Source organism: Musca autumnalis, unplaced genomic scaffold (assembly GCF_047663935.1).
Source record: "Musca autumnalis isolate F117 unplaced genomic scaffold, ASM4766393v1 scaffold_4, whole genome shotgun sequence".
Classification (NCBI taxonomy): Eukaryota; Metazoa; Arthropoda; class Insecta; order Diptera; family Muscidae; genus Musca; species Musca autumnalis.
Window position 1 is genome coordinate 23,584,492 of NW_027411977.1, and position 27,759 is coordinate 23,612,250.

General features: G+C 37.1%; 2 protein-coding genes across 4 annotated transcripts in view; one reads left to right on the forward strand and one right to left on the reverse strand.

Annotated features, from left to right (window-relative positions):
- The window catches only part of LOC141403572 (myrosinase 1), a 94,893-nt gene that overhangs the window by 60,024 nt on the left and 7,110 nt on the right, over positions 1-27,759 (reverse strand). The window contains exon 1 of one of the 2 annotated variants that reach the window (XM_073986175.1): positions 14,712-15,221. The exons of the other annotated variant lie outside the window; for it this stretch is intronic. Coding sequence (XP_073842276.1) covers positions 14,712-14,785 — 74 coding nt within the window. The 5' untranslated portion in view covers positions 14,786-15,221. Of the gene's footprint in view, positions 1-14,711; positions 15,222-27,759 lie in introns of those variants that run through there. 2 annotated transcript variants of the gene reach the window in all.
- Positions 22,952-26,625, forward strand: LOC141401559 (putative tricarboxylate transport protein, mitochondrial). 2 transcript variants are annotated; one of them, XM_073981863.1, is made up of 3 exons: positions 22,952-23,147; positions 23,202-23,386; positions 23,450-26,625. In XM_073981863.1, the coding sequence occupies exons 2-3, from the start codon at positions 23,233-23,235 to the stop codon at positions 23,695-23,697; spliced, it is 402 nt and encodes a 133-aa protein (XP_073837964.1). In that variant the 5' UTR covers positions 22,952-23,147; positions 23,202-23,232; the 3' UTR covers positions 23,698-26,625. The 2 variants fall into 2 exon arrangements, with proteins under 2 accessions (XP_073837964.1, XP_073837963.1); XM_073981862.1 differs by having other exon boundaries at positions 23,094-23,386; positions 23,450-23,767.

The window sequence follows — 27,759 nt, forward strand, 5'->3', positions numbered from 1 at the left end:
CACATTTCAAAAATATTAATTATTTAAATTCGCATAATTTATAGACATTTCCTTCTTCTGTCTGAAAGCTCGTTGAGTCCCTACAATGGATCCTATAAACAGAGATCCAAAACGGACTATGTCGGTCCATTCCTTTAGGTACCTCCTTCAAAAAAGTTCAGTTCCTTTTGCGTTTAAATCCAGTTTAAGCCACTTGTCGGATCGTGATGAAATTGTGATAGCAGATTGTCTTTACAACAACAATATACATACATCTGTATACCCCCAGCCTTTAGGCTAACAGGAGTATATAGGGGTTTAGACCCCAAATATATTTGGACGAAATTCGTCCGTCTGTCTGTCTGGCTGATGCGCACGATAAGACTCGAACGGATCCACCGATTCGAAATCTTGCACTTCGCAGTATTTTGCCCAAACATAGTTTAAGTTCGAAGATGGGCCATATCGGTCCTCTTCTTCGGATACCTCCCCCACAAAATTTCCAAATTTTTCTGTAAAATAGTGCGTAGGATAACTGTCGAAGGAACCAAACGATTTGGTCCAGACTTTGCACATCATATTATTCCTTCCACTCTCCCGGGTAACTCCCACACTAAATTCGGAAAAAAATAAGTTTAAGAGCTCCTCTCGGATCGTTTTGAATTTTTTTTTTTTTTTGGGTGCAAGTCCATACTTCTTTAGATAATGACATAAAATCTCCAAGAAACCCTGACGGCGCCATTAAAAATGCCAAATCCGCAAACTAACTCTAGCAGTGAGTTTATGATTGGTCCAAAGTTTGCACATCGTATTATTTCAACCAGTCTTGTATAAGGCTGGAATATAGACTATGTATATCGGTTCGGTCTTTCGAGTACCTCACATACAAAATTTGAGAAAAGTGGAGTTTGAGGACTCGTCTCGAATCTATTTGAAATTTTTTGCAGAAGGTTGTTTTCACGGCCCCTATTAATAATAATATATAATAATTGTTCCACAACATCCCATAGGGACAAGGGAGACTTCTCTCATATCAATGAGTGCACCCCGATTCATATTAGCTCAATGATATGGGACCTACAGTTTATCGCCGAGTCCGAACGGCGTGTCTAAGACACCACTTTTGTAGAGAAGTTTTACATGGCTGAAATACTCAGGAAATGTCGCCAACATTACTGAGGGGTATTTTGCCACCGTTGAAAAGTGTTTTGATTTTGCCTGGCCGGGGAATCGAACCCACGACCTTATGTGTGCAAGGCCGGTGTGCATACCATTGCACCACGGTGGCACCCGGTCCCTATTACAACGCTACAATTGTTTTCCTGAGTAAGTCGGTACTTTCTGAGATAATGGCCCAAAAGCTCCAAAAACCCTGCAGGCGCCTACTAAAATGGCTATAATTGTTTCTATATATGTACTTCTTTCGGAATTGGGCCGAATGTTGAAAAACCACGCCCCAAGGGTGCAGCAGCATTATGTTTTGTGTATACTGTGCTAATTGAACGTCTAAGGTCCAACTTTTTAAGATACATACTCCTGGAATCGGAACGTGAATCTTTGTTCACCGATTTTAGTGAGGAAATTTGTTGACCACTAGGGAAAATAAATATCAAAGTAGGGTTAAGGCTTTCAGCAAATATATTTATATTTTATATTCTTAATAATATTTTAAGTTCGAAGATGGGCCATATCCACTCCTTAGGGTACCTCCCCCACAAAAGTTCAACTTTTTCTGTAAAATGGTGTGAACGCTAACTCTCGAAGGAACCAAACGATTTGTTCCAAACATGGCACATTGTATTATTCCTTCCACTCCTTCCACAAAAAATTTCGGGAAAGTTCAGTATAAGACCTGCTCTCGAATAGCTTTGATTTTTGTCCGAAAGCTGAAAAAACCCGCTATGAACCATGTGTAGTGGATGGAGCGCACGATAACTATCGAACGTATAAACCAATTTGACCCAAAAATTGACAGTTTTAATATTTTGCGCAAGATTGAAACAGGTTCTAAGACGGACCATATCGGTTCACTCCTTCGAGTACCTCCCCCACAAAAGTTCAAAACTTTTTGCTAAAATGGTGCGCACGATAACTCTCGAAGGCAGTAACCGATTTGAATATGGACTATGCATGTCAACTTCTTCCGTTACCTCCCACACAAAATTTCGAAGAATGACAGTTTAGGACCTTTTCTTGAATCGTTTTGATTTTTGTTGTCAGCATGTGTTGTGTCTGGTGCGGTCGACAACTATCGAACCTAATACTGCGTTTATCCACACTTTGCATATCATAATATTTCTTCGAATATTAGGTGAAATTCGAAGGTGTTGCTTTTGGGTCCACTCCTTCTGGTACCTCCCTCACAAAAGTTCGAAAATATTTGCTAAAATGGTACGCGCGATATCTCATAAACGGTGCAACCGATTTGGTCCATACTTCGGATATCGAAATATTTTGCCCAAACATAGTTTATGTTCAAAAGTGGGCCCTATCGGTCCACTCCTTGGGAGCTCCCACACAAATGTTCAACATTTTTGTGCGAAGGTACTTCTAGTGGCCCTGTTTACAGCGATATTATGTTCTTCGTAGTACATGTTATCTGATATAATGGTTCAAAAGATCTTAATTATATGGTGACCAAGTGAAACGATAGATGGACGCGATGTCTGTCGGGAGGAATGACTCCCAAAATAAGACCCACTTCCAAAATGGATTATGGCGATCCATACCTTTAGGAACCACCCCCGCAAATTCTAATCCATATTTTTGTCGGGTAATACGCCCAATATTCTGGAAACCCCCTAAATATAAAAGTTTTTTTTGGTCAAAAAGTCTTTAAATTCACACAGACTGAGTGTATGTCTTTGTCGGCAAAGCCGACCTGATACTTTTTTACTTGTTTTCCAAACATTTCATTAATATTTTTCCAAGTCAAATTTCAACAATTAAACATTTAAATTTTAAAAGTTATATTAATGTTGTTTTTCATTAGTTTTTTCTACTATGTACATATATTGCATAACTTCCCAGCAAAAAGTTTGCCTCCAAAGAGGCAGTTAAATGATATGTACAAGTGATCTGGAAGTGCATCAAATTATGCATTTTCACTCATGATTTTTACAAGAGCGTGACTACTGAAAGAGGCACTCCATTGCACTGCATTTTAACTGACCCTTTGGCACTGCATTTTAACTGACCCTCTGGCACTGCATTTTAACTGACCTTTTGGCACTGCATTTTAACTGACCCTTTGGCATTGCATTTTAACTAACCCTTTGGGGTAGAATAGGAGGCAGTCCAAAGCAAGTGTTTTGATACAGGTATTCTACGGAAATTGTGCAAGCCATTACAAAATATGCCAGAACAAATAAAATGCATTTATTATTTGTGTAAAACATAAATATTAAGAACTTTATTACATTAACACAAATTATGAAAATTTTCAATTGAATTCAATCGCAAACATGCGTGTTTCCTCCGCCCTCCATTTGTTCCAAGCTGAACTGTTTTTACTTCATTTGCTAAAAGGGGTTGCCTTCCCATCACCAGTTAAGATTTCGACATGTACTCCAACAGCACTCCATTCGGAAATTTTCTTCTCGTGAGTTACCGGAAAAATGTTCACAAATTAAATATTATTTAGTTTGTATTAACAAATGTTTGGAAATGTTAACACGCTTATCTCTTTTTGGAAAATGTAGAGATGTACAAACTGATTTATGTACATGTAGGGATCTCTAACAACTGCTAATAAAATGTAGCGAACGGAGTGCCTTTTTCACGACTCCGTTTGGACTGCATCTGGATGCTGTTAAATTGTGAGGAATTGCAGTGCCTTTTTCACGACTCCGCTGAACTGCATCAGGATGTCGTTGAAATGTGACAAGTGGATGTGATTCTTTGGATTGCATCCAAATGCGGTTAAAATGTGAGGACTGGAGTGCCTTTTTCACGACTCCGGTTGAACTGCATCAAAACATGCCGTGACAGAACTAGTCCACATTGCACTACTTCCAATTTATTTTGCTGGGTTGTGTATAATTAATTTAAAATATGTGCAAAATTCTTCACCTGCCTTATGTCAAAACATCTGAGTAACATAACTGTTTTTTTAAGAAACAATCTTCATTATATCGCCAAAAAATGCAGACATTGCCCTACAACCATTGTTTTTATTTCTTTTGTCGGAAAAAATAATAATAATGCAAAGGCCATGGGAATCGGCATCAAATTACATACCGACAATTGTATGTATGAAACATGTAGCTTTTTCAAATCTTTTTGATGTATTTTTTTTTAATAAAAGTACCTACTGTTGATGTTGTGTTAGTGCGGTTCCAGTAAGAAGAATTAAAAAATGAATAGTTGAATCATGTGGGTCGATAATAGACCAAACGGAGACAAAACAGTTAATATCTTATCTATGGCTTCGCACATATATTGAATATTTTCTGCAAGCAGTATATAGTAACAGATACATCAGGTTAAAGAGAGATGAATTTTTCAATCTGTTGTTTTCAAGAGGTAGAGATGATGAAAATGACACAGAATGTACACTAGGATTATGAATTGTTGACTTTTTTCTCAAAAATGATTTTCTGTAGCGTGATGAATGAACTTTAAACTATTAATGACTAAAACAACATTAATTCTATACAAATATTAAAAAAAGGTCATGCGGAAAAATGGTATGAAATGAAAAAAATATTCTCAAAAATGTATTTCCTGTTGCACGAATGGTTGACCTTTTGATAACTGCGTAGGCTAACTGAATAATCGGGACAGGCCGACAAAACAAGTAAAAAGTATCAGTCGGCTTTGCCCACAGAAATAAACTCTCAGCCTGTGTAACTCGAAACTCTTTTTTCCCCTAAATAATATGTACATATTTATAGGGTTTTCTGAATTTTGTGGTCCTTTTTAGACATTTGAACTGGCCGACAATTATATGAATTTTGGTTACAGCTTCAAATTATTGCGGTGGAGGTACCTGAAGGAATGGACCAAAGTGTGTCTTATTTTGAGAGTCATTCCTTTCGATAGATATCGCGCTCACCAGTCATTTCAGATGGTCACCGTATAAATTAAAGCTTTTGGACCATTATATCAAAAGCAGGACCACAAAGAGTAGTTACAAGAGTAGGACTTAAAAAAAATTTTGAACTTAAACTTAAATTAAGTATGGACAAAATAGAATGAGATCCAAAGTTTGAACCCAAGAGATTGCTCCGTTTATGAGATATACGCCATACCATGTTAGCGAATATTTTTGAACTTTAATGTAGGAGGTACCGGAAAGAGTGGAAGGAGTTTGCAGAAATATTACGATATGTAAAGTTTGGAACGTCGTGGTGCAGTGGTATGCACACCCGCCTTGCACACATAAGGTCGTGGGTTCGATTCCCCGGCCAGGCAACATCAAAACACTTCTCAACGCACAGAGGGGAAATTTGTGTTAAAAGTTGATCAAAAGCCCTAGAAAGCTCATTTATAGTCCGATTGATATAAAATTTTGCACAAAGAATATCTTCTGTATAAGGATTAATCCTATAGAAAATAATGAAAATCGGTCCAGATTTGGATGCAGCTTCCATATATATTCGCATCTGATATGAGCCAAAATCACTGAAATTTTACATATGCAACCTGAACAAGCCTAAAAAAACATTGAGCCAATTTTCAAACAAATCGGTACAGATGTATATATAGTCCCATATGCATATATATCATTCCAAATTTTATTTTTTGAAACTTACTTAAATTGAATTTTTCTCAATTCACATGAGAAAAACCGTGAATGTTTCTGAATAATGCAAACATATTTGAAAGGTGTTGGTTTAGTCTGATAAATAAGAGTGTGAGTAAACCTTGCAATTCCATATAAAAATATTTCATATTTTAGTTGAGAAAAATTAGATTTTTTCGGAATGGCGCAAATATGCGCAACTTTTTATGATTGAATCTCATATTTGAGACTCAAGCGCATAAAACATTAGAAGAAACTAGGGTCGGGAAACGACGGGGAAATAGACTTTTTCACTATTGAAATTGTAGTAATCTTAAAAATTATCATAAAAAAGATTCATAAAGAGGATATGTATCACCATTATTAAAGAGCAAAGATGTAAAATCAATCTGAAAATTTTAAATGCTAATCTTGTTCGGAGACTGTACAAAAACAATAAATCTTGAAAAATAAGAAATTTCGCGAAAATAATGTCATTTTAATGTTCACCTAATTTCTTAGTTTTCGAAAATTTACTTTTTGTTTTCAGTATGGCTGAGTTCAATCGACTGCTGCATTGGATTGGTTAATCTTACAAAGTCGAGGATGGTTATAGCAAATGTAGAAAAGAGTCTGGTTGCCGTTTATCAACATTTTTTCATAAAAAGCGATTTTCATATTTTGAGTTTTGAGCAACTTTAGGCCTATGTTTCCCCTCTGTGCAACGGTGGCAAAACACCCCTCAGTAATGTTGGCTACATTTAAGGAGCATTTAAGCCATGTAAAACTTCTCTATAAGTGGTGTCGTTAGACACGCCGTTCGGATTCGGTCCCATACCATTGAACTAATATGAATCGGGGTGCACTCATTGATATGAGAGAAGTCTCCGTTGCCCCTACAGGAAACAATTATTATTATTATAAAGTTCGGATATAATAAAGTTATTATATCCGTTCGGATGTTGTCGTACGTACCAATCACTACATATTTTTAATTTGCTCACGAAGTAAGGACTTGCACCTGAAAATGTTTGTTTGTATCTTCGTAACGGAGGCCCCGTGCACAACTTGTTGCAAAAACAATCAATAGAATTCGAGAGGAGGACTTAAACTGCACTGACATGAGCTATGGACCAAATCGGTAACTCCCTTCGGGGGTTATCGTTCGCACAATTGTAACTAATAATTTTCAACTTTTGTGGAGGAGGTACCAGAGGGAGTGGATATGGTCCATCTTTGAACCTGATCTAAGTTTAGATAAAATATTGCGAAATCCAAATTTTGGACCGAATCGGTTGATCCGTTCGAGAGTTGTTGTTGTAACAGTTTTATTATTATGTTTCTTCTGTTCAATCTGGCTCTGGGTCTATCTCCAGTTCAAGGAAAGTGGCTGCTTCGTGGGATGTAACCACAGATTCAGTGGATCGTGCGCAGCAGCCAGACAGACTGGCGAACATGGTTAAATCGACTACAAATTGTCTGAAACGGATTTCGGGGGTCTAAATCCATTATTTCCATGGAGCACATTTTGGTCGTATGAAGGTGTATATTAGGGTTAAGACTTTTTTACAATCTTGTATTTTGATGAATTTTTACCTAAGATTAAATAAAATTTTAATTATAAGGTTATTCGATAAAAAAAGCTCAGACACAAAGTCATTTGAATTTTTATACCCTCAGCATTTATGCTAACGAAGGGTATATTGTAAATTTCAAATTTCCTTTACAATTACATAGAAAAAAAAAATTAAAAACTTTTTTGGCGAACACATCCGCCATTTTTGGTACATGGGTTACGAAAAAATCGTGGTTTCAAATCTGTTCGCGTTCACAAAATTGGATGCTGCACTCAAAAGTTATATGCGGTTTTACTCTCTTGTAAAGAAAAAATATTTAAAAATTCCTATTTTGTTGTAATAAGAGCATGTATGTATGAATCGTTAGCAGCATTTGATATCTATCCGTAGATGCTAAAATAGTTGCTAAATTTATTTTTATTTTCGCGGAAAATCAAAAAATATTGAAGAAATCTTGGAATAAATTTTATTTATTCTAAATCAGAGTCCAAAAAATCTCTAAAAAATAATTTAAAAATACGTACAGATTCTAGACAACGCGTAGAAAAATGTGAGACCAAAATTATAAAGATCGCGTTTATAACTTGCATATTACAGCAACAACAAAGAACGGAAACTTATTATTGGAAATTATTTTAAAAATATATTTTTGGTTAAATACGGAAAATTTGAAAAATAAATGTTGGGAGTTATTCTATTATTTCGCTAAATTTCGATCCAAATCCTGAAGTATTTTGCTTAAATTTCTACGATAAAAGTAATTAGTCATCGTGAAAGTATATTTGCTTTCTATGATAAGCAATAGAAATAAGAAGTAGATAGTATTATTGAAATTACAATCAAAGAAAAAAACATAGAAGTTAAAAACCGTATAATTCGCGAATTGGTTTAAATCTTTTGAGGTGCATGTGCTTTTTGGATACAGGGAGTCCATGTCTATCAATATGCATGGATTTTCCCATGTTTCATTCAGCGGCCAAAGTGTGCCATCAGTTGCATCTTACTATTCAAAAAACCTTCAAGTGGGCAAAAATTACGCGATGTGCATATGATTATAAGGTGCATCCGATTTCAATGGCCCCCTATTAAAAATATGTCAATATAAATTATTTTAGACAGATTCGTCAAGAACTGCGGATGTGCCACTGCATTCTATTTTGAGATAAATAGGGATATTACTCCTCAATCTTTGTAATTTGTGACACACCTTTTTGGCAAATATTATAATCACGTATTTATGTAAAAATAATCAAAGAAAATCGCGGTTCAATTCGCGGAATTGCCAAAATATATTTTTGCAGATTTTCCTACTTTCAAGGTATCTATATCCGGCGTTTTAGTGGATGGATTCGAACGCGGAAGGGCTTATTAGATCCCGCACGTAAAAAAAACTAAAATCATGCGGGGTTCAGGGGTACCTGTACGACAATTGTAAATTTTAAAGCCAAAAAATAGGTTTTCTCAGAAAATTTACGCACCAAATTTTCGCCTTTGGACTCCTATTACTAGGAAGCTGTACGGAGCACATCGAACGACGTGGAATAGCGAGTTCTACAATCCTATATACTAGTTTCGATTATTATCTAGTTGCACCCTCTAATTATAGGAAAAATTCGAAAAACACTGAAATCAAAATTGTTTAGTTCTTTCTTTGAGCACAGGTTCGAATTTTGCGTGGTTTGGCCAGAAATAAAAAAAGAACACAAAAAAACATGTTTACTTCAACACATTTTTCCCATTTTTTATATTACCACCAGCACAGCTTCCACGAAAATTATTTCTTATGGTCCATATTATGAGATCGTGGCTAAAACACTTCAATTAATATAAATATATTCATATTTTATAAAATATATTAACAGTTCGCAACTTATTTAATGGTGAACCTCAACTTCAACAATTGAAAAACTTTTTTGAATATTACCATATACACTTTCATACGGGCAAAATGTGCTCCATCGAAATAATGGATTTAGACCCCAAGTATGTTTGGACGAAATGTGTTTCAGACAATTTGGAGTCGATTGAGCAATGTCCGTCCGTCTGTCTGTCTGGCTGGCTGGTGCGCACGAACCAACCGATTCGGTTCAAAATTTGGTTTTCGTAATATTTATATCGGTCCACTCCTTCCGGTACCTCCCCCACAAAAGTTCGAAAATGATCGGAAAATTTGTGCGATAATCCTTGAAGGGAGTAAGCAATTTGGCCCATACTTTGTACATCGTGAAATTTCTACCAGACTTAAATGAGGTTCCAATATGGACTCAATCGGTCCACTCCTTTGGGTACCTCCCACACAAAATTTCGGAAAAGTTCGGTTTAGGACCTGCTCTCATATCGCTTTGATTTTTGTAGTAACAACTTGTATTCACTGTCCGCCATACGACGATACAAGTTTCAGCAGGGGCAAGTCCATACTTCCTTAGCAAATAGCCTGAAAGGTGCAAAAACCCCTATGACACCGTGTGTAGTAGTTTGTCCAAACATAGTTTAAGTTCGAAGATAAATCATATCGGTCCACTCCTTCAGGTACCTCCCTCACAAATGTTCAAAAATGTTCGTAAAAATTGTGCGCACGATAACTCTTGAAGGGAGTGACCGATGTAATCCATACTCTGCACATCCTAATATATCTGCCAGATATAGATCAGGTTCGAATATGGACTATATTTGTCTACTCCTTCTAGTACCTCCCACACAAAATTTCGGATAAGTTCACTTTAAGACCTGCTCTCAAATCACTTTTTGTTGAAGCGATTGGCATTCGCTACCTCTATTACGACGGTAAAAGTTATTTCAGGGGCAAGTCCATATTTCTTGGGAAAACAGCTCGAAAGGTGTAAAAAACCCCTATGCCACGATAACTCTCGAACTGTTCAACCGATTTGGTCCAACATTTGGTCTTCGTCATATTTTATCCAAACTTAGTTTCATGGGGCAATACCGGACCACAACTTCCGGTACTTCTCCCCCAATAAAATGTCACTAAAATGCTAGGACGATATCACTTGAATTGGTCAGCCAATTTGGTCCAAACTGTGGTTCTCCTAATATTTTGTCTAAATTTAGTTTAACTTCTAAAATGGCCCATATCGGTCCTCCCTAAGGGTACCTCCCCTACAAAAGTTCAACATTTGTGTCTAAGTGCAGTTAATTCCTAATCCGCATTTATGTCGGCAAGTTCAAACGTTCAAAAAGGGCCACAAAATTCTGAAGAGACCTAAATACATTCGATCTGTCCGTAAGTGAAAGTTTCACTTCACATTGGCTGAGGGTATACATATATCTGTCGGCAAAGCCGACTGACACTTTTTTACTTGTTGTATATTCTGTATATGCGAACAACCAATAAATAACGAATAAACAAAAACACAAAACATAGTTTTTTCTGAGCCAAAACAGGGTACATGTCGAAACTGACCATGAAAACGTACCATTTTTGCAGAACATGTCGGACGAAAAGGACATTAAAGGAAGCGAGTTACAAGGTCGAAATGCTCTACGAAAATAATCCTCATTCGATTTGACTGAAGACATGTCATCATATAAATAAGCTAAAACAACAGTTGACAAAGACATAACGCTAATTTCAGATGCCTTACAAGGTCTTCAGCAGAAACTTCATCATGCCATAACTCTGAAGTTCGACTCACGGCGGATCTGTCCTTCGGGATTCTTAATATACTCACCAAGCGCTTTCATCCCCAAAAGAAATTATCTCTGCCCCAAATGTTCACCTCCATGTTGTGTCACAGTGTAATAGGCAAAAGTCATTCATTCTGGCATCAGGAAATCATTTTTTGAGGATTTTTTTTTTCATTTCTTAAAATTTTTTCAAAAAAAAATTTTTCAAAGTAGTTTATGCGTCACCTTTTTTAATACTTAAATAGAATACACGTTATTTTAGTCATTAATAGGCAAAAATTCATTCATTCCCGCTTCAGGAAATCATTTTTAGAAAATTTTCTGACATAATGTCCCGAAAGCTCTAAAAATCCTACGTTGTCCAACTAAAATGTCTGATATGCACTTTAACTATTGCTTGGAGTTACTCCCAAAACTTATATCAAATTCCAATCTCGACAATACCTCCTCCACAGAAGTTCAATATTTTTGCGCTTTAAGGTCAATTTTCCAATCATGCCATAATTATACCCTCAGCATTTATGCTAACGAGGGTATATACACTTTCATACGGGCAAAATGTGCCTCATCGAAATAATGGTTTTAGACCCCAAGTATGTTTGGACGAAATGTGTTTTAGACAATTTTGAGTCGATTAAGCAATGTCAGTCCGTCTGTCTGTCTGGCTGGCTGGAGCGCACGATAACTCTCGAACGGATCAACCGATTCGTTCCAAAATTTGGCTTTCGCAATATTTCGTCCAAACTTAGTTTAAGTTCGAAGATGGGTTATATCGGTCCACTCCTTCCGATACCTCCCCAAAAAGTTTGAAAATGTTCGGAAAATTTGTGCGCCCAATTAATCTTGAAGGGAGTAACCGATTTGGTAACCGATGGGCTCAATCGGTTCACTCCTTCGGGTACCGCCTACACAAAATTCAGAGAAGTTCAGTTTAGGACCTGTTCTTGAATCGCTTCGTTTTTTGTTGTAGCAACTTGTATTCACTTCCCCCATACGACGGGACAAGTTTCATCAGGGGCAAATCCATACTTCCTGAGAAAATAGCCTGAAAGTTACAAAAAACACCTGTGATGGCGTGTGTAGTTGGTGAAGCTCAAGATAACTCTCGAAATGATCTGCCGATTCGGTCCATAATTTCGCCTTCGTAATATTTTGTGAAAATATAGTTTAAGTTCAAAGATAAGCCATATTGGTCCACTCCTTCAGGTACCTCCCCCACAAAAGTTCAAAACTATTAGGAAAAATTATGCGCACTATAACTCTTGAAGGGGATGGCCGATTTGCTCCATACTTTACACATCGTAATATATCTACCAGATATAGATCATGTCTGAATATGGACTGTATTTGTCCACTCCTTCGGGTACCTCCCACACAAAATTTCGGATAAATTCACTTTAATATCTGCTCTCGAATCACTTTGATTTTTGTTGAAGCAACTTGCATTCGATGTCTCCATTACGGAGGTAAAATCTTTATCAGGGGCAAGTCCATAATTTTTGAGAAAACAGCCCGAAAAGTGTAAAAAATCCCTATGTCACCATATGTAGTGGCTGGAGATCCACTTCCATAATGGTCAATGTCGATCCATTCCTTTAAGTATCTTCTCCGCAAAACTTTCGATCTTTAATCCTAATCAACATTTTTGTCGGTTCATACGCCCAAAATTTGTAAAACCCCCTAAATCATACGTTTTTTGGGAAAAAACTTGTTTCGATATACACAGGCTGAGGGTATATCTATGTCGGCAAAGCCGACACGGTGCTCTTGAAACAATTTTAAATGGAAGGTGCTTACACCTTGGAAGTTTTTGCGGATTCTGAAACTACAATGTTCATAGATGAGAAAAATCAAAAAACAAAAAAAATCGCCGGAGCGCTTTTTAAATAAATCGCGATTTAAGTTGACATTTTTAGGGGTTGTTTAGGTTTTCACGATTTTGCTTAGAAACCGCAAGTCCTATCAAAATGGCACTGAAGAAATGTTGGAGCTATGAAAATTCTCTACAAGATCGACCTTTATGGTATTATCGTAGTTTTTACCATTTTTGAGATATAGAAGTTCAAATTGGGACAATTCAAATTCAATTCAATTCTGTATCGCCCCCTTATAAAACAATGTCATGAAGGGTGCGCCTTAACTGACTTTTGATGAAAACCGCTTACACAAGGAAAGTTTTTGTGAATTCTGAAACAGCAGTATTCATAGATGAGAAAAATCCAAAAACAAGAAAAAATCGCTGTAGGGATTTTTAAATAAATCGCGGTCAAAATTCACATTTGTAGGTGTTTTTTAGGTTTTCACGATTTTGCTAGGAAGCCGCAAGTCCAATCGAAATGGAGCTAAAGAAAATGTTGTAGCTGTGAAAATTCTCTAGTGGGTTGACGTTTATCATTTGTTCCCAGCCTGTATCATTTTTGAGATAAAGAAGCTCAGTTTACATTTTTTGGTTTTTTTGTTAGGGTTTCGCGATTTTGCTTGAATACGGTAAGTCTTATCGATATGGGACCTGAGAAAATCTTAAAGCTGTGAAAATTCTCTACAAGACTAGCTTAAGTAACCTATCCTAAGTTGTAACATTTTCTTATATATGTGAGTTTAAGTTGGGAATTTGCAGTCATGACATTGTTTTATAAAGGGGCGATACAGAATTGGATTGAATTTGAATTGTCCCAATTTGAACTTCTATATCTCAAAAACGGTAAAACCGACGAGAATACCATAAAGGTCAATCTTGTAGAGAATTTTCATAGCTACAAAGTTATCTTTAGTCCCATTTTGATAGGACTTGCGGTTTCTAAGCATTATCGTGAAAACCTAAACAACCCCTAAAAATTTCAACTTAAATCGCGATTTATTTAAAAAGCGCTCCGTCGATTTTTTTTTGATTTTTGATTTTTCTCATCTATAAACATTGTAGTTTCAGAATCCGCAAAAACTTCCCAGGTGTAAGCACCTTCCACTTAAAATTGTTTCAAGAGCACCGTGCCGACTGATACTTTTTTACTTGTTTTGTAGGGAAGTTCATACGCCCGAAATTTTGAAATCACCCTAAATACATACGTTTTTTCGAGAAAAAAGTATTTTAATTCGCACAGTCTGAGGGTATATCTCGGTCGGCAAAGCCGACTGAAACGTTTTACTTGTTTTCAATATCGGAACACTTCTCGCATCACGTTGAAATATTCACAACGGGCCAACGGGGGAAACCAATATTTCCTGAGAAATGGTTCACGAAATGCGCCAAAATTTAGGGCTTCTCCTTCATACTCCACCCACACAAAAGGGCAATTGTTTTTAAAATGAGCGATCTGTGAAACATTTATTTGTCATTTAAACATTTAGTTTATTTATAGTAACTTTTCTAACAATCTGAAGAATTATTTGATATGTTGCCAAAAAATGGCTTGTATATTAAACTTGAAATGCAGAATAAAAATATTTTAAGGATATTATTGAAAATTAAAGAGTTTGCTCTCTTAAAAAATTTTACACATATGCATGCATTTACATATTTTTATTTTTTTGTATTAATTAAATTTACATTGCCGTGTTTCTTTATATCCATTATTTGAAACACTTTTCTTTCGCTCGAAGGAGTTTTATATACATAATCTCACAATTTTTTTTTACTATGTATTATTTTTAATTCATTTTCAATTAATTGTTTTAAATTTAACATTTTTACACCTTATCCACATTACAGTTTTGCTTCCATAGAATATATTTAAATTTAATTTATGTTTATTATAGTTTTTTTATTTTAAAATGTTTCTCGAACTTACACTGTGTTAAAATTATTTATTAATACACCTATTTGTAGAATTAAACTTATTCGTATAAACTGTTTTAATAACATTTTGATTTATCCTTTTTTCTCCTTAATTTATTTAAATGAAACGCCAACTTTTTGTTTAGTAGATTTTTCAAATGTTAACTTCCTTTAAACAAATGTTTTGCGTTCACAATTAGCTTTTTGGGAGTGCGACTACGTTCAACGACGCAAGTTAAAATGCGCGCGCGTTTTCAACCTTTTTTTAGTGAATAGAATTTCACACTCGCCAACAGACAGAATGTTGGCAAAAATTCGGAGTACGCTTTTATATCCTCAACGAGATATAGGCATCGACGAACTAACCAACCAACTAACTCGGCCCGACGACTATATTGGTAAGACACAACAAATACCAACAAAAGAAAAGAACAGCTGAACATTAAAACCAGCGAACCAACAGCACCACTGCTACAACTCAAAACAGTTAACAGCTTTATGATGAGAGTGTTTATCTTTGTTTAGCAAGCGGCTTAATCTCATAGAGGAGATAGAGAGCTGGCTTATTATTATTATTATTTTTTTTTTTGTTTTTTTTCAGTTAAATGATCAACAAAAGCCAAAAATAGATTAAGAACAAAGCTTGCTAGAACTACTACACACATCCAGTTATATGTATGTAAATGCGTTGAAGCCTATACCTGAAAGCCACGAATCTCCGACTAGCTACTTGTCTACATTATTATGTGTGGCAATGTCAAGTTTATAACAGATGGTTTTCTCGAAAGACTCTTTGCAATTTTTGGGGAAACCCGAACAAGCTCAAGGACACGATGGAACAAATTTTAATAAATATAATGCATATATTCTGTTGGGAATCGCTCCGATAAAATGGACTTACCTCAGCTTTTGTGCGGAAGTTTATTAAGGTGTGGCACTAAATATATATGGGGCACTAGCAAACCCTGGTCCGCGTTGCTGACCCGTCGTAATGAGTTTTAATGACAACTGTATATGGACTTTATGCTTGACAATTCAAAAATAAGTATTTTCTACCTCACTTCTTCGCTCCATTGTCTCTTACGGGCTATCGGATTTGTTTGCCCATTGATGCTGTTAAGGATTTATTATCGTCCATGTCCCCCGTCTTTATCCTAAAGCGATCTAATTATAAAAGTTTAAAAAAATGGTTTAGTCGAATTCTCCCGCTTATAGAGACTTATATAGGATGACGTACCGGATGAAAGATAAAAAGGAACGGTCCTGATCGGCTTTAAAATGGCAAAGTCCATGATTTATCTTGGTCCCTCTCTCATCCCAAGTGGACACTGACCTCCCCGTGGTGTCACCTGGGTTAGCTGCCTTTAATATCCATTAAAGGTAGTGAGCTAAAATGTGCCGCGCGTTCACCCATAAGAACGTAACCCGGGCGCCGGGTTAGTAACCCTCCCCTAGAAAAAAGCAGCCTACTATGAAAAAACGAAAGAAAAGAAAAACAAATCCCTCTAAAGTTGACGAACCCCGTAAACGTTTTAAGGACCATGATCTGCGACTCTCTTTGAGACTCGTACTCTTTATGGAGAAGGTGCAGTTTACGCACTGGCAGATGTACCTGAAAAGTTCAAGGCCGACATTCCCGCCATACAGGAAATACGATGGATTGGGAAAGGCGTTACAACAACACCTAAAGGTGACGCACTGTATTATAGCTGCCATGACGTAAAGTATGAGTTTGGTTGTGGATTCGTAGTTAGTCGGAGGTATAAACATCTGGTCTCCAGCTTCACCCCAGTGAATGAAAGACTTGCTGCAATTCGATTAAAAGCAAAATTCTTCAACATCAGCTTTATTTGCGCTCATGCTCACACTAAAGACAAGGACGAACAGACCGAAGAAATATTTTACGAGCGCCTAGAAAAACGTATGACCGCTGCCCAGCCATGACATTAAAATTATACCACGCGATTTTAATGCCAAAATTGGAAAGAAGAATATCTTTGGCCCAACAGTCGGGAAATTCTGTCTCCACAGTGAAACATCTGACAATGGTAGGAGGCTGATAGACTTTGCAGCTGCAAAAAACATGGTAGTTAGTAGTAGCAGATTTAAGCATATCGATATTCATAAGGGCACCTGGCTATCGCCAGATCAAAGAACAAGAAATCAAATTAATCACGTTGTAATAGATGGAAGACATGCATCAAGCGTGTTGGATGTACGATCGTTCCGAGGTGCAAACATAGACTAGGACCACTACCTTGTTGCAGCAAAGGTACGTACCAGATTAAACGTAGCAAACAAAGTGCGAACAGACACAACACGGAAGTTGGACATCGGTAAGCTGCAATCACAACAGATAACCACAGCATATTCCACTCAACTGGCCCAACTGCTTAATCAAAGCACTCCTCGTCCCGATAACATATCAGGACCGTGGGAAAACATTGCCCACTCCACGCAAACAGCCGCAAAATCTGTACTTGGATACCAGAGACCTCCACCAAGGAATCCATGGTATGACCAGGAGTGTCGTGCTGCTACCGAAGAGAAAAATGCGGCATATAGGGCAAAGTGCGGCATTAGCAAAGCGTAGCGCACGAGGGAGGTATCGGGAGAAAAGGAGAGAGGAGAAACGTCCTTTCCGCAGAAAAAAGAGAGAGGTGGAAAAGAGGGGGGAGTGTGAACAAATCGAGATGTACAGGAGACAGAATGAAGTTCGAAAATTCTACCAAAGAGTGAAACATCAAACTGATGGCTTTGGAACTGGCACATCCTCCTGTAGAGATCAGCAAAAGGTAATCTGGTAACTGATACAGATAGTGTGCTAAGGATATGGAAAGATCATTTTTACAAACTGTTGGTATCCCATAGTAGCGAAGTCGACGAAGATACCACAGATCCAATCCCAGAAGATGCTATTGAATGTATACCGCCCAGCCAAGATGAGGTAAAGACAGCAATAAATCGGCTGATGGCTTACCAGCCGAGCTGTTCAAAACCGGAGGCGACACGCTGATAAGGTGTATTCATCAGCTAGTTAGCACCATCTGGCAGGAAGAACGAGTACCCGACGATTGGAACCTGAGTATCCTGTGTCCCGTCCGTAAGAAAGGAGGTAAGACTTTATGCTCCAACTATAGGCACATAAGTCTTCTCTCTATAGCCTACAAGTTGGTGTCAGGGTTATTGTGCGAACGACTAAAGCCCATGGTAAACGAAATAATTGGACCATACCAATTCGGCTTTAGACCTGGCAAGTCCACCATTGGCCAAAAATTTACCCTGCGGCAAATCCTGGAGAAGACCCAAGAGATGCTGATCGACACCTACCACCTTTTTGTCGATTATAAAGCATCCTTCGACAGCCCGCGATACCAAATTTAGCCATGTCTAAATTTGGTATCGCCGCAAAGCTCATTCGGCTTTGTAAAATGTCTCTAACTGACACAAGATCTTCAGTTAAAATAGGAAAAAACCTCTCCGAAGAGTTTTGTACCAAAAGAGGTTTCAGACAAGGAGACAGCCTTTCGTGTGATCTTTTCAACATCCTGCTAAAAAGGCTATACGAGAGACAAACGTCAAAAGAAGTGGCACAATCTACACCAATAGTCACATGTTACTTGCTTATGCTGATGATATAGACATCATGGGACGATCAGTAAAAGAAGTAACGGATACCTTTATGAAGGTCGAAGGAGAATCTGCAAAAATGGGTCTGGCGGTAAACGGCGAGAAGACACCAAGTTGATGGTGTCGACGCGCAATGCGTCCATTGAGATCGGACCAACTGTTGAAGTTGGTTCCCATAATTTTGATGTAGTAAAAGACTTCGTATACCTCGGCACCACCGTAAACACAACAGACGACATCAGTTGTGAAATAAAAAGAATTGTATTGGCCAACAGATGCTACTTTGGCTTAAGTAAGCAGTTTAAAAACGAAGCCACATCTCGTCAAACAAAAATAACGCTCTACAAAACACTAATACTACCCGTGCTGATGTATGGTTCCAAAGCCTGGATACTTGTGCAAGCAGATAAGGCAGTGCTTGGCGCGTTTGAGAGAAAAATTCTTCGAAAGATCTACGGACCAATCTGTGTTGACGGTGAATATCGACGTCGTATAAACCACGAGCTGTATCTGCTATACAACGACATCAGTACAGATAAACGTATCGAGATGCAGCGATTGCATTGGCTAAGCCATATAATAAGAATGAGCGATGATGAACCCGCTAAAAAGGCGTATAAATTCGAGGCACATGGTGGTGCACGCAGAATTGCGCCATCAAACAAGTGGATGAAGAGATGACAAGGCGCGGTATTCCAGAAAGCGAAGCACAGAACAGAGAGAATTGGAGATCTTTTCTTAGTTCGGTCTATGGAACAAATGTTCTGTAATGGGCCAGCTAAGTAAGTAAGTAGAGACTTATATGTTTTAGTTTTTCATGGCTGATGGACCGTTGAACCTCACCATTTAAGGAAGTTTGTAGATATATCATTTTTCTAAACGGGGCGCAACCACCTTTGTCTAGAAAATTAATTTGCAAGTCGATGCACTCATAAATTATCAAATATAGGGATTATGAAAACATCCCGCAATTCGTCTACATATAGCTATATACACAATATATAGCATTTTGGACCACGGGACATTCCTGAAAATTTTCTGAAAATTGCATAAAATTAGGTTTAGTAGTTTTGGAAAAATAATGTATTGAATAGAGTGGGCGTTGTCATCAGTTTTCAAAATATAACATACTTAAAAATTTGGGCGTGATCCGGTATTTTGGATCCAAATATGTACCTAGGGTTCACACAACCCCACTGCCGCCCAAAATTTAAGCTGAAACCGATATAATCTTAAGTTTGTCTTATACATATAGCGTTTAAAAGAAAGACATTGGGAAGGTACCCAACCTCCTCCGAAATTCATAAAATATACATAACAACGGTAAACATTGAGCTTTTGCTGCAAGATTTGACGGAAATCGGTTCAGTAATATTGGAGATATAAATTTTAAAACAAGTAAAAAGTATCAGTAGGCTTTGCCGACAGAGATATACCCTCAGCCTATGTGAATTAAAACTTTCATCTACGGAAAGATTGAATGTATTTAGGGTATCTTGTGACCCTTTTAGTTGGATATTTGAACTTGCCGACAAAAATGTGGATTAGGATTTAAGATAAAAAGCGTTGCGAAGGAGGTACTTAAACGAATGGAAAAATATGACTTCAAAAATAAAATCTACTTCCATAATGGACTATTATGGAAGTAGATCTTAAAATAAAATCCACTTCCATATTGGACTATTATGGAAGTGGATCTTATTTTTGAAGTCATATTTTTTTGATAGATATCCCGCCCACTAGTCATTTCAGTGAGTCATCGTATTACTTTTGGACCAGTATGCCAGAAAGCATAAACATGGAGAACATATATAATATATATTTCCAAGGGACCTTCGAACTGCATTTATACACAAATGTTGAACAGGTCAATTTTAGATGTTAACCTAAATTTAGACAATATATTAGGAAATCCAAAGTTTGGACCAAATTGGTTCAAGAGATATCGTGCATAAAATTTTAGTGATATTTTTTGAATATTGGGGGTAAGTACCGGAACTGAAACTAAGTTTGGACAAAACATGAAGAAGGCCAAATTTTGGACCAAATCGATTGGTCAGGTCGAGATTTATCGTGCTCTCCAGTCACTACATATGATGCCATTGGGGTTTTTACACCTTTCGGGCCATTTCCTCAAGAAGTATGGACTTGCCCCTAGAAAAACTTTTACCGTCGTAATTCAGGCAGCGAATGTAAGTTGCTTCAACACAAATCAACGTGAATTTGCCCGAAATTTTGTGGGGGAGGTACCTGAAGGAGTGGACCGATAGAGCTCATCTTCGAACTTAAACTAAGTTTAGACAAAATATTATTAACGCCAAATTTTGAACCGAATCGGCAAATGCGATCGAGAGTTATCTTGCGCTACAACCACTACACACGGTGTCATCGGGAATTTATGCAACTTTCAGGCTATTTGTTCAGAAAGTGTGAACTGTATGGCATGGTGGGCAGTGAATACATGTTGTCACAACAAAAATCAAAACGATTCGAGAGCAGCTCCTAAACTGAACTTTTCCGAAATTTTGTGTGGGAGGTATCCGCAGGAGTGAACCGATTGAGTCCATTTTGAAACCTTATATAAGTATGGCAGAAATTTCACAATATACAAAGTATGGACCAAATCGGCTACACCCTTTAAGAGTTATCGTGCGCACAAATTTTCAGAACATTTTCAAACTTTTTTGGGGGAGGTAACGGAAGGAGTGGAGCGATATAACCCATCTTCGAACTTAAACTAAGTTTGGACAAAATATTACGAAAGCCAAATTTTGGACCGAATCGCCCCAAAGAAGTGCTTCATTGTAGATTAATTCGTAAATTTTTAAACCGATACATGCGTAGTTCTTGCAAATATAGCGTTTATATTTTAAAAATATCGCATAGGGGAGATACCCCGCCCCCTCTAGAATTCAATAAAATATGTAGCCTGTGTTCGTGGGTCATCCCTGTACATTCCCTGACAATTTGAGAAAAATCGGCTGAGTAGTTTTTGCAGAAAAACTTTAAATTGAAAATTTCCATAAAAACCTAAGTTGGGTTATGACGGCATTTGATTTGTATTCAAAGGGAAGTACCCCGCCGCCTATGAATTTTACAAGAGAGCGCGCAGCTAGGTGAGAGTGTATAAAATTCTAAGAATTTGCTATAAAATAAAGAAATAAAAACATAAGTTTCGAACATTTCTGCGGTAATTCACGAGACGGAAATTTTTAATGGAGTACAGTTAGAGTCCATGTCGAAAGCTTAACTAGTGATGGGAAGTCAACATAAAAAACCTTTAGGATGATGAAGCAAAATCAGATGCGCTTGGATTAATTGGAGAACGGAGAAAGTAAACTCAAATGTGATTGAATTTAATGGAAACTTTTTGTAATTTGTGTTTATATAATAAAGTTCTTGGCTTGCATTTTTATTGCATCCTAAGACTGACTAAAAATGCAATCCGAAGAGTGCCTTTAAATTCAATCCAAAACAGCTGTGATTTGGATCGAAAATGGAGTGCATCCTAGTTGTGGAATGCAAACTTTTTGCTGGGTTTGTGATTCATCGCCCAGCACTCCAATTTCGATCCAAATCACGGCTTTTGATGCAGTGCTTTGGATTGAATTTAAATGCATTTTTCGGATTGTGTTTTTAATTAGTCTAAAGATGCAATCAAAATGTAAGCCATTGCGAAATATCCCAGAATAAATAAAATGCATTTATTATTTGTGTAAAACAAGAATACAAAGATCTTTATTATATAAACACAAATTAACAAAAGTTTTCATTAAAATTAAATTAATGCAAGCGCATCTGATTTTGCTTCATCATGCTAAAGATGTTTTATGTTGCCTTCCCATCACTAGTTCAGATTTCGGCAAGGACTCCAACTCCACTAAATTAAAAATGTCCGTGTCGTGAATTACCCCAAAAATGTTCGCAACTTAAGTTGTTATTTCTTTATTTTATAGCAAATTCTTAGAAATTTATACACTCTTGTTTTGTTTTTAGATGAAATGATTTCGCCAGCGGCGGGTGGTAATTAGCAAACTGGCTTTTAGCAAGTGCTTACAAAATGTATCCAACGGAGTGCATTTTTCATAACTCATACATCTGATTTTCGATGTAGTGAAAAACGGGCTTTCTTGGCTTTCAAACGAAATTAAGCGTCGAGTGGAGATGGCCAGAAACGCCTTTTTTAAATACAAAAACACACTTACCAACCACGAAATAAGTCTCGCAACCAAGATTAGATTTGTAAAATGCTATATTTGGTCTATATTACTATATGCTGTAGAAACTTGGACCTCAAAAGTGCAGATCAAAAAAAAAAAATTTGAAGCTTTTGAAATATGGGTCTATCGAAGAATTCTAAAGGTGCCCTATACATCGCACACTTCAAACCAAGAAATTCTAAGACTTATGCATCTCGACAGACAACTCTTCCACACTGTCAAATCAAGAAAAACCGCATACCTTGGACACTTGATGAGGAATTGGATGGTTGAGCAAGGTGCTGCTGCCACTACCAGTACTGTAGGAGGCGGAGGACTTAAAGGCGTAATAGCTGGCGGATAACAGGTGGCATTGAAATCTGTATAACCTATGACATATATGTCAAAACTCAGTTGCAGTTGTATGAGAAGGTATGTTGACAATAAATTGATTGGTACACATTTCTAAGTACTTGCCCTAAATGGTTTTAAGGAACGCGAAAGAAATTCAAAGGCATCGTGGATTGTGTCCGACAGACGGTCAGTCAAAGGGCTATTAGCGGTTATTATCGGGGTCTAAGCGTTCTAATATACAGAAGCATACCCAAATCGGCAGCTAGGTTTGTATGTAACATTTTTTGGCTTTTGATGTAAATATTCGCAATGGTTCATAGATTTGGAGCCTTCGAAAACCTCAAAAATGTCATGAACAATGAGCAAGGACAATTAAATAGCAGTGCCGGAGTGTGTGAAGCTATCTTTGCTGTAACTCCAATGGAAACCATCAAAGTTAAATTTATAAATAATCCTCAATACAAAGGTTTTGCCCATTGGGTTGGATGCATTATAAAGGCAGCAGGTAAGTGAGATATGAAGTATACCTTCTTACATATGGATATAAATTCGTCATATGTTATTACAGGCATTGGTGGCATTTACAAGGGTTTGACAGCTACTGTTCTTAAGCAAGGCTCCAATCAAGCTATCCGCTTTTATGTTCTCCTGTCGCTTAAAGACTTTATACGGGAAATAACAACAATAAGTCAGTACCAAAACCTCTTGTGGGTATTTTTGGTGCCATTGCTGGCGCTGCTTCGGTTTTCTTTACACATCACAGTTTACCAGAAAACCAGAAATGCACAAACGCATATCAGAGATGGGCGACAGTGATGTCACTGCAATGTCCTTGCACATTTGGTCAGATTTAAATATGCGGAGACAGTATATAAAACTTGCTTTACATTTTATAAACAAACAACAAGTGAGCAAAGGCTATAGTCGGGACGGGGCCGACCATGTGATACCCTACACCACTACCCCTGTGCATAAGCTTTTCACTGGTAAACATTTATTTTAGGGAACATAATCCGACTTCCAACAAACATATTTTGGTTTTTAATCAAAAAAATATGCCTCTTTCTCTCTGGGACCCACATAAGCAACCAAAATTTTGTGACCATCCGATCAAAATTTCGACCTGTAGAATGGAAGAATTGGATGCATTACCGACTATTGTGGTATATCCCTTGTTTGACCACCTTCGCCAACCTACTTTACACTAATGTACAGGTAATATTTTCTTCTTCCATTGACAGGCTTTGCCGTTGAAATAACCCTACTAGAAATCGATATATTCACAAAGAATACAATTTTAAATTTGTCTCCACATGAGTTTTTCCCCATTCCGATCCTCAAATATTATCCGACTATCACCAAAATCAATAGGCATCTTCCTCGGTGGGGCCCCATCAACCCCCATATATTTTATAATATATTTCGCGATATCTCGGTTGTTTGCCCACTTACTCCAACATACTTTACGTCAATGTAAAGGACATATTTTCTTCTTCCATTGGCGGGCTTTCCTTTTGGAATACTTCTACTAGAAGCGGAAATATTCTCATAAGAAAAAAAACGTTGACTTTTCTCCACATAAGCTTTTCGCTTATTCCGTCTCCTGACTATTATCCGACCATAACCAAAATAAATAGGCTTCTTCCTCTGTGGGACCCGCATAAAATTCCAAAAACTTCGTGACGATCCGATCAAAATTGCGACCTGCAGCGTGGTTACAAAAAATCGGAAAATGGGATGCATTAACGACTATTGTGATATCTCTGTTGTTTGAGCAGCTACGACAACCTACTTTACATCATTGTAAAGGTAATATTTTCTACTTTCCTTGTCAGGTTTTGCTTTTGTTACACCTCTTAAACAAGCAGAGATATTGGCTTTGAAATAAAACGTTGGCCATTCTCCAAATAAGTTTTTGCCCATTCCGACCCCTTAATGTTGTCCGACCATCATTAAAATCAGTAGGCTTCTTCCTCTATGTGACCCCCATTAACCCCCAAAACTTCGTGACGATCCGATCAAAATTGCGACCTGTGGCGTGATTACAAAAAAATCGGAAAATGGGATGCATTATCGGCTATTGCCATATCTCTGCTATTTTACCACCTTTCATCGTTGTAAAGGTGATATTTTCTACTTTCCTTGCCAGGTTTTGCTTTTCATATACCTCTTAAAGAAACAGAGATATTGACTTTGAAATAAAATGTAGACTTTTCTCCAAATAAGTTTTTTGCCCATTCCGACCCCTAAATATTATCCGACCATCGCCAAAATCAATAGGCTTCTTCCTCTATGAGACCCCTATTAACCCTCAAAATTTCGTGACGATTCGATCAAAATTGGGACCTGTAGCGTGATTTCCAAAAAATGGATAAATGGGATGTATTACTGACTATTGCGATATCTCCGTTATTTGGTTACCTACGCCGACCTAGTTTACGTCATTGTAAAGACGGGATCTTCTACTTTCATAGGCAGGCTTTGCTTTTGGAAAATTTTTAACCAAAGCTGTGATATTTGTCAATATAATTAAAATCGCAAAAATTAAAATTGGGGGTTTATTTGCTACTATTGTGATATCTTCGTTGTTTGATCACCTACGAGCACCTACTTTACATCAGTAGAAAGGTGATATTTTCTACTTTCATTGTCATGTTTTGCTTTTGGTATCCCCATGTAGAAACTGAGATATTCGCTTTGGAAAAAAACGTTGTCTTTTTATCCACCTAAGTTTTTTGCCCTTTCCGACCCCTAAATATTATCCGACCATCGCCAAAATCAATAGGCTTCTTCCTCTATGAGACCCCTATTAACCCTCAAAATTTCGTGACGATTCGATCAAAATTGGGACCTGTAGCGTGATTACAAGGTTTAGATGGACAGACGGACAGACGGACGGACGGACGGACTGACGGACGGACACACATAGCCAGATCGACTCAGCTCGTCGAGACATTCATTTTGGTATATATAAGTATGGGTCTACGACCATTATTTCGATGCGTTACAAACTTTTTGGCCAAAACCAACTTATAATACCCTCCCCACATAGTGGTGTAGGGTATAACAATTAGTTGAAATAGTTTTGCCATAATTCCCATGGATATTGATGAATATAAAGTCGAGATTTTAAAACAATATTTAAGTAATGTTTTGGAAAAAATCAATTTGAATATCAACAAACACAACTCCTTGGTTTGTGTCATGCCCAATGAAGACATTATCCATCAGCGCCAGCTCCTTGTTTCACAAAGTTTTGGATTCAATTTGGGCATAAGTTGAATATACGGACTGGATTCGGATCGATGAAAAAAAATTTCGATTTAAAGGAAAATTCTGTTCGCGTTAGCCGAGATTTGTCCCTGTCCATAGGAGAAAGTCTTAAATCCCCGGCCGAAGGCCGGCTATATATGAAAAAAATTCGATATAAACTAAACTTATCGTCAAAACCAAGGTAATTTTTGAACTTTCGGAGCCTATATCTCGGGAAGTATGGACTTCCTGCCCATGATATATATATATTGGCGTGATCAGCACTGCAAGCCCTACCTGTGATAAAAATTTCAGATCGATCCGAATCCAGTCCAAACATTCATCCTGGTCCTCAATTTGTCCGCCAACAAAGGAAGCAAACACGTTGTATTTTATTGAAAATAAAAAGAAAATGAAACAAAAAAGTATTTTCCACTTTACAAATTTGTCCATAAAACAATAAAATTTGACTATGTTATTTCCACAATAAAATTGTTTTTATTGTTCACAAACATAAATCAACAACAAATTAAAAACAGATGATTGAGGAAGAAGTTGCTGCTAGAAGAAATTTGTCCAGCAGGCATTTGCAAGCTCTCAGTGAAAGAACTGTCAAAATATCTCTCTCGAATCGCTCTCTTTTGCTGGTTTTTTGTGTTAACAGACGAACAGACGACTCGAATTAAGATTTCATACTTTCGTAATAAGTCGAATTAAGATTTCGTAATAAGTCGAATTTCATAATAAGTCGAATTAAGATTTCGTAATAAGTCGAATTTCATAATAAGTCGAATTAAGATTTCGTAATAAGTCGAATTCATAATAAGATTTCGTAATAAGTCAAATTAAGATTTCGTAATAAGTCGAATTTCACTCACTATGTATCTATAGGTCTGTTCGATAACTTCACATGTAAAAAATATTTGCAAGTTCTTGCGAGTACTTGCAACTGCTTCTCCTTTCACTTTTATTGAACAAGTTTGTTATCAAACAGCATTTTGTAAAAGGTTGTGCAAATTTGTACAAACTTTTGTGTTATCGAACAGACCTTATGTCATGGATAGGCAATATCCGCTTACTGAGAGCAAGTGAGCATATTTCAATGCATTTTACATTGAAGTTTTCGCTCACTTGCTCTCAGTAAGCGCACATTACCTATCCATGATCTATGCATACGTACGTTCATGGCCTAATTATTCAGGTACAAAAACAAAGGTTTGAGGCGAATTTCTTTATTGCCAATTAAGGTAGATGCATACATAACATTTTCCGAGAAAGAGTTGTTGACGCAGTTATTTTTGTTTGACGAAACAGAAAATACCAGCTGATCGATCTTTTACTGCCAAAATAAGTTATTGTAAATTAAATTCTAATGCAAAATACAACAAATGTCGACAAATGTGCGACTTTTGATGCAGCATCACCACGTTTTGGTATAGCCCCCATATAACGGTGCCCCTCATTTACGGTATTTTGACGTTTTTAGCTAAATTTTCAGACCAATGTAGCTATAATTTGACATTTAAAGTTCTTAAATGTCAATAAACTTATGTAACAAAAGTTGTGGACATAGGTCCACGTTTTGGTATAGCCCCCATATAACGGTACCCCCGATTTACGGCATTT